Source organism: Protopterus annectens, chromosome 15.part0 (genome assembly GCF_019279795.1).
Source record: "Protopterus annectens isolate FY-2018-M chromosome 15.part0, PAN1.0, whole genome shotgun sequence".
NCBI lineage: Eukaryota > Metazoa > Chordata > Ceratodontiformes > Protopteridae > Protopterus > Protopterus annectens.
Genome location: NC_056749.1, coordinates 648,744,208 through 648,752,863, shown reverse-complemented (window position 1 = coordinate 648,752,863; position 8,656 = coordinate 648,744,208). Strand labels below are relative to the sequence as shown.

The window sequence follows — 8,656 nt, the reverse complement described above, 5'->3', positions numbered from 1 at the left end:
AGTACAGTTAATAACACATAGCCATTACAATGCACATGCCTTTTGATTAACTGAATAAAACACAAGTGTTGTAAGTTGCTCTGAATTTGGAGAGAATGAATTAGTCTTAAATAATCGCTATATCCTTCAGCTGTTACTGTGAAATACACAACTAATGTCTTCTGCACTGTTGCTGAATCCACAGGTGAAAGGTGGCTGGACACACCTGTAAGTCTTTTTCCAATAACAGATGACACACTCATTTTTCATATAATAAATCTGTGGACAAAAGTAACTGCTCTGTTGTCAGGAAGCAGTCACCACACAGGTGAATTAAATAACACCATTCAATGTCTAACAAAATGTGTAGTGAAATGTTTATTAATAAAGTTGTGTGCTTTCATCCTTCCTTATTTTATAATAAGGCTTCATTAGAAGAAAAACAATGCAAAGCAAGCCAGATATTTAATTACCTCTAAAGCAATCACATGTACCACAAATAACTAATAAAACAGAATTGCTAATTAATATTAATACCTTATGTTTTACAAAAAATATATCCATACACTGCATAATGAAACTCAAATAATCCATGGAATGGTGGCCAGAGGTTAGGTAATGGAGTGGCCCTGGAGTCCTTTGCCTAGGATTAATTATACCTAAGGCCGGCCATGTATTTAAGCGAGGCAGGAAGGACAGTTAACACTAGCAGGTGGCCAGAAGGACAATAAGTGCAGGTTTATCAAGGAACAGGCAGGTCTAGCACTGTGACAGGGTGCATGCTACACAATGGTACTGGGACACACAACAAATAGTTAGATTAGGTATGAAAAGGTATAAATAATGAATTACTGAAAGCAGATATTGCCCTAGACTTAGCCATTGCCAAACAATGGCCAAGTTAGTCAGATACAGAGAACAGCATCTCCAAATAATGGTCCACATGCAGGAACAAATCCTCTTGCAGAACAGACTATAAAAGATGCAGTAGAAAGGACCAAGATGTAGTAGAATTGCTGAAGGGTTTGGGGATTATGACACAACTGCAGAAGTCTCCTCCATTCTAAGGGATACTAACATGAAGAAAGAAATGACTGGGAAGTTCACTTTTGGAGCAAGATGGGGAGGTCAAGATAAAGGGTGACTGTGGGATATAGCAAGAGGACTAAAGGGTTGCTCAGAATACATAGGCTTCATCTCAGCCCTAGTTGCTAAAGTAGGGACTGGGAAAGCATATTACGACAACTGTGCCATTAAGGTGAAATGAAATGTCCTTTATGGAAGACAGAATAAGCTAACAAAATGGATAGGTTGAAAGGAGGATGAAACAGTCAGAAGGGACAGTAGGCAGGCTACTGAAATTGGGATTCAGAAAAAGGAGTTTACAAGTGTGACATATTAAGGGTGATATTCAGCTATGCCATACCTAGGTAGAAAGATGGCAAAGATTGACATGCTGCAAGGTGAGAATGAAGTTCACCAGGCTGGGGTAAATGATCATCATCTTCTTTCAGCTGTTCCCATTACGGGTCGCCACAGCGGATCATCTGTTTCCGTTTCTTCCTGTCCTCTGCAGTTTGCTCTGTCACACCAACCACCTGCATATCCTCTCTCACCACATCCATAAACCTTATCTTAGGCCTTCCTCTTTTCAACTTACCTGGCAGCTTCATCCTTAGCATGTTTTTCCCAATATACTCAGCATCCCTCCTCAGCACATGTCCAAACCAATGTAATCTTGCCTCTCTGACTTTGTCTCCAAACCTTCCAACCTGGGCTGACCATCTGATATACTTATTTCTAATCCTGTCCACCCTTGTCACACCCAGTATAAATCTTAACATCTTTAACTCTGCCATGTCCAGTTCAAACTCCTGCCTTTTTGTCAATTCCACTGTCTCCAACCCATATAACATAGCTGGTCTCACTACCCTCTTGTAGACCTTCCCTTTCACTCTTACTGGTACTCGTCTGTCACAAATCACTCCTGACACTCTTCTCCACCCACTCCATCCTACCTGTACTCTCTTCTTCACCTCTCTTCCACACTCACTGTTACTCTGAACTACTGATGCCAAGTATTTAAACTCATCCTCCTTCGCCACCTCTACTCCTTGCATCCTCACCATTCCTCTATCCTCCCTCTCATTCACACACATATATTCTGTCTTAGTCCTGCTGATCTTCATTCCTCTTATCTCTACAACATATCTCCATCTCTCCAGGGTCACCTCCACCTGTTCCCTACTCTCACTACAGATCACAATGTCATCTGCAAACATCATAGTCTACGGGGACTCCTGTCTGATCTCGTCTGTCAACCTGTCCATCACCATTGCAAATAAGGAAGGGCTCAGAGCTGATCCTTGATGTAACCCCACCTCCACCTTAAACACATCCGCCACTCCCATCGCAGACCTCACAGCTGTCACACTACCCTCGTACATATCCTGCACCACTCTTACATACTTTTCTGACACTCCTGACTTCCTCATACAATACCACAACTCCTCTCTAGGCACCCTGTCATATGCCTTCTCTAAGTCTACATAAACACAATGCAACTCCTTCTGACCTTCTCTGTACTTCTCCATCAACACTCTCAGAACAAACATCGCATCTGTAGTGCTCTTTCCTGGCATGAAACCATACTGCTGATCACAAATCATCACGTCCCTTCTTAACCTAGCTTCCACTACTCTTTCCCATAACTTCATGCTGTGACTGATCAATTTAATCCCTCTGTAGTTACTATAGCGCTGCACATCACCCTTATTCTTAAAAATCGGTACCAAAACACTGTCTCCATTCCTCAGGCATCCTCTCCCTTTCCAAGATTTCATTAAACAATCTGGTTAAAAGCTCCACTGCCATTTCACCTAAACACCTCCATGCTTCCACGGGTATCTCATCTGAGTCAACAGCCTTTCCATTATTCATCCTCTTCATAGCTATCCTTACTTCCTCCTTGCTAATCCATTGTACTTCATGATTCACCATCCCAACATCATCCAACCTTCTCTCCCTCTCATTCTCTTCATTCATCAACCCCTCAAAGTACTCTTTCCATCTGCTCAACACACTCTCCTCGCTTGTGAGTATGTTTCCCTCATTATCCTTTATCACCTTTACCTGCTGCACATCTTTCCTAGCTTGGTCAATCGGTACAGGCCCTTTTCTCCCTCCTTAGTGTCCAACCATTCATACAACTCTTCATATGCCTTATCCTTAGCCTTCGCCACCTCTCTCTTTGCCATGCACCTCATCTCCTTATACTCCTGTCTACTTTCTTCATCTCTCTGACAATCCCACTTCTTCTTTGCCAACCTCTTTCTTTGTATACTCTCCTGTACTTCCTCATTCCACCACCATGTCTCCTTGTCGTCCTTCCTCTGTCCAGAGTCAGTAGCATACCACCTGCTCAGAGGTGATCTGTGCCTGACGTACAAGGCCATGTCCAATTCAGAATTAATGGACATGCTCCACCTCAAAAGATCCAAATCCATCAGAGCCACGAGAGCTAAAGATCTAAACCTCAGCACAAATATGAATAGGACATGCTGGAGGGACAGATTCATAACCCAGAGGCTTCCCGCTCTCTGGAACAGGATCCCAGTCCATGTTAGGCAGAGCCCCTCACTGACTCTCTTCAAGAGAAATCTTGACGAATGGATGGTTGATTGTAGGTTTACCCCAGGGGTCATCTCCGTGTCATTACTAGACAGAGGCACAGTATAATAAATTTAATTTGTACACTTTTGTATCATTACATGGGGTGGCGAAAGCAACATACACTTTGGCTAGGCTTATAAATGCCCTACGGCAGATAGCCTAGTACTATACTATGAAACTATGAAACTATAAGATGTCATACCAAGCACCTTTCTAGCCGTCTCCCTTACTAGCTCTGCTGTAAGTACCCAGCTATTTGGTAACTCTTCACTGCCACCCAGTACCTGTCTTAACTCATCCCTGAACTCCACCTCACAATTACCCTTTTTCAATTTCCACCATTTGATCCTTGGTGCTGCCCTCACACTCCTCCTCTTCATCACCAACGCCATCCTACAAACCACCATCCTATGCTGCCTAACTACAGTTTCTCCGGTCACCACTTTACAGTCTCCAATCTCCTTCAAACTGGCCCTCCTACATAAGATATAATCCACCTGTGTGCATCTTCCTCCACTCTTGTATGTCACCCTATGCTCCTCTGGGGTAAATGCTGGGGTAAATGATACACAGGCTAATATCAAATGAGAGAAAATCAGCAGTGATGAGACAAGGATCCGAGATAATCAGGAAGGATGGAACACTGGTGGTCGCCTACATGAGAGGTCTGCATGGTAGGTTGACTGACAGTGGTAATATGAGACAGGATAAAAAAGGAACAAATGAATAGGTTAGTAGGAAGAGGGAGAAACAGCTAGAGAATCACTGGCAAGTCTCCTAACAATAACGCAAAAATGGAAATTGATATCTTATGTAGGAAAATCTGGAAGAAGTTGTAATAAATGAATTAAAGAATATATGTATTAAATTAATAACGTGACAACAGAAATGCTTAATTTGAATAGTTAAATACGTCAGCTGGTCAAAATGTTTTTAAACTTGCCGACATATTTAATTTAAAAGTGTTGAATTTATACCCACCCCAATGGCTTGTTATGATTTATAAAATAAAGTTGTGGAATATTTTGAATGTACATTATGTCTTGCAACTAAAAGTGAGACTTTATGTGGTCCTTTGTCTGAACAAAGACAGCTGCACTCCCATGTTAGTTGATTCATTACTTTGATTGGTGCGCCATAATCATGTGAATTTATTATAATATTTAAATGTGTAACATGAATTATGTTTTTGTTTTGATATGAAACATACACTATTTATTTATTAGCATTTGTTTACCAAGAAGGTGTGACTGAGCAGAAAAAGAATTCTGTACAGGCCCACGGAGAAAAGCTCCAGAAAGTTTACAAGTATAACATGGATCTTATAATGAATGACATTAAATGCACAATTGCAATTGTTACACATAAAAATTGTATAACATCAATTCACCAAATATTTACAAATAATAAACTTAACCAAAAATAATCAAACAGAAATTTTAGTGATGGGACAGAAATGTCAAGAATTGTTCGGGTGGAGACAGATTAAGAATATGAAAGTTAAATTTATTAGCAGGTTGTATTACACGTAGTTAGGGAAGGTTTTGGAGGGCAGCGTATAGCATAGTAGAGAGGAAAGGGACAATTTAATAGTGATGATATATTGTACTTACATGAGAAAGTGGTAGCAGCATAGAAAGTATTATATTTGTAATATTTCCTGTTGTGATAGGGATAAACTGAGAAGAAGCAGAGTGTCAAAGTGAGATAGAGGAAAGTAAGGGTGAAAAGGAAGTACTTGAGTGAAAGGTTAAGGATTTTAATTTTTTTATTAGGTTAAGCTGGACTGATATGATAGAGATACTGAACAGCGACTGACAAAAAGATGTTACATTAGTCTGTGAAAGTAGCATAGTTTTGTATTAAATACCTACTTTTATGTATCCCCTGGGACTTTCATCACAGTCTCTGGGTCTATTTATTTGCTGCCTTTCTACCTATATAATACATTCATCTCTGACTGATACATTTCAGCATGTTTGCTCAAGAATTCTGGACAACGGCGAAAATAAAGGAGAGACAAAGAAACAAAATCAGGGACAATTTTTAAATATTACTTTAATTCACTTAAAGGTTAATAGAACAACAGGTTTTGTATCAACAGGCATTTTCTGAACATTAAAAAGTATGAAACTTTAATGTCTAGCATTACTGACTGACTATGATCTTTAGTAATTTTCCAGAAAATCAAAAATTTTATGAGGGGCAGGTATAAATATGATGTAAAATCAGGAACATTTGACATGTCTGCTCTGACCTCAATACGACAGCTAAATCTGCATAACTCAATTTGCTAATGCCACTTAAGCTGGGGACTGTCTCATATGGGAATGTAACTCTGGAAAAGGGTAGCAGGATCTAGGACACAACAGCCGCACCTCAGCCCTGCCTAGTGCACATGGTTCTAGACCTGCAGAATAATAACTGAAGGGTAAGTTACACATTCAGGGGAGTCAAACTAAAAATTCAGGAGACAAGAAGGAGTTCAATATTAATTATTATTAGCAGTAGTAGAAGATGCAGGAGTAGCAACAGTAACAGTAGTAGCAAAAGTAGAAAAAAACAGTAGCAGCAAGCATAGTAGCAGTAGTTGTAGTAGCAGTAGTAGTAGTAATAGTAGCGGTAGCAGCAGTAACACCAGTAGTAGTAGCAAAAGTAGAAAAAACAGTAGCAGCAAGCATAGCACCAGTAGTTGTATTAACAGCAGCAGTAGTAGTAACAGTAGCAGAAGCAGCAGACATAGCAGCAGTAACACCAGTAGTAGTAGCAGCAAGCATAGTAGCAGTAGTTGTAGTAGCAGTAGTAGTAGTAACAGTAGCAGAAGCAGCAGCGGTAGCAGCAGTAACACCAGTAGTAGTAGCAGAAGTAATAGTAGTAGTAGTAATAACAGTAGTAGCAGAAGTCATAGTAGTAGCAGCAGCAGTAATAATAGTAGTAGTAGTAGTAGCACTGGTAGCAGAAGTAATACTAGTAGTAGTAGTAGTAGTATCATTAGAAGCAATAGTTGTAGTAGCAGTAGTAGTAGAAGCAATGCTGTCTTTTTCTTTTGATACTTTTTATGTATTTTTATTATGTATTAGTACAACAAAGCATTTGGCACTGACATTTATTTTTTCCCTTTCACTTGCAAGTGCCCTTGGATACAGCTCCATGTACTTTACTGTCCTGCCCATTACAGAATGTCAGACTCAGTACGTTAACAGAACAGTGAAGACTGTAAAAAACAGTTTAATAGCATAATGCTAGATACTTCTCCCTGTAAATAACAAGCATTAACCGCATGACAGCAATTCATTTTAACTAATTGTTGTACTTACTCTAAAATTGTAAGGAAGTTTACTAGCTCGGGTGGAGGTACTTTACTCAGATAGGCAGACAGAGAATCTGTAATGAAAATTGAAAAACAAAATAAGCTGGTGCCTTGGGTACATACTTCACATATTGTGTTACAAACCTGAAAAAGAAATACAAATTATTTAAATGTATGTGGCAGACATGCCATAAAAATGTCAGGCTCAGAAGACATGAAAGTGATTACAAAATATATACATTTTCAGGAAAATTACACGCCAGAAATAACTTTGCCTCATCACAGATCACATTTGCCTTCCAAAATAATGGCAGTCCATCTGGTGTCATATACAAATGAAGTGGAACTTGGTTGTTCCCCCTTTCTGTAGCATTTCTGTTCTGGTCTTTTTAGACTTATCAGTATGCGTGTGTGTCATGTTACATTTACATAAAGCCTTGTATTACTTTGTTTAGGCATCTGTCTCTATATACCATCAGTGATATTTCAGACTTTAGGGCCAGAAAAAGCAAAAAGAGCAATGTGTTTCTAGCCTTGTCTTTTGCTCTCCCACGTATAGCTATAAAACAATTATTGGATGGATGAAACACAGTGTAAACTACTGCTGTAGAGAGGGAACAGTTTTCAGAGAACACCAGTTAGACAGCTCTCTTCCTGTGTGGTATTAATCACAGCTGAAATAATATGTCAAGCTACAATCACAGAAAACTTGGCACGGCTGTACCTAATCATGTCTTAGTAATTAAAAAGATAATTTAATTTAGTGTTTGTGGGAAAATAATAACAGAAATGATAAAGACTCAATACAGTATATTCAGAAGATGACATAGAATACAAACCATAGGATGTCCTAGGAAAAACAATTTATTGAAACAGTCACACAGTGATACTACTAAGTAAACTCAGTTTAAGTAAAAACAGTCATTTTAAGGGACATGAAGAGGAGCACATTGTGTCCCAGCAGAATATTTTTGGGCAGAATAATTAAAAAAAATAATAACTACTTATAGTTCATAGAGAAGCTAATATTGCAAAGAGATCAAGAGTGCTTCAGTTTTTGACCACAGTGGTTCATTAATTAGCAAAATGATTCCAGGCCCTTCTGAGGCAAATACAGAGCAAAAATCATAACATAAAAGCATAACTTAGCCAAAGTTCTTTTAAGCAAAGGTGCAAAATTATCCAGTAATAACATACACACTTTAGACCTCCATATAAAGTTTTCCTATCTCAAAATCCATTTATTCAAAAATGTACATAGTTTCTGACTGCATGTAAACAAATTATGGCATACTCTAGACACAATGGTGGTCTTCTGCTTTCAGACCAGAAAAAAAGACATTTCTGGAAGCTTTGTTGAAGTACCTTATACCTGGATAAGGACAACGAAAGCACTCAGGTGACAGCAAAGTAATAAAGGTGTCTGGCATAAAGCTGAAAAAGTAATGCGTACCTCTGTCTTTTGTGCACTGGGTATGATGGGATGATGTAGTAGAAATATTATGCTCCTTCAGCGACAGAAACTGATACAGCAAAGAGGTGTCATCAACAAAACTAAGAACAAAATAGGCATGAAAGCATTCTGACAAAAAAAAATCGGACCGAAATATAGCAAGAAAGAAGAGATGCAGTTCACTTTTGCTTTTAACTCGACAACCCGCCGGCCATGTGGACAAACTGGCTGATGAGGTTCAA

The 8,656-nt window shown here is 39.1% G+C and overlaps 1 protein-coding gene across 1 annotated transcript in view; it reads right to left on the bottom strand.

Annotated features, from left to right (window-relative positions):
• The window catches only part of DOCK11 (dedicator of cytokinesis 11), a 1,858,863-nt gene that overhangs the window by 845,027 nt on the left and 1,005,180 nt on the right, over nucleotides 1-8,656 (bottom strand). Inside the window, exon 36 of the mRNA XM_044057487.1 lies at nucleotides 6,969-7,035. Coding sequence (XP_043913422.1) covers nucleotides 6,969-7,035 — 67 coding nt within the window. The remainder of the gene's footprint in view (nucleotides 1-6,968; nucleotides 7,036-8,656) is intronic.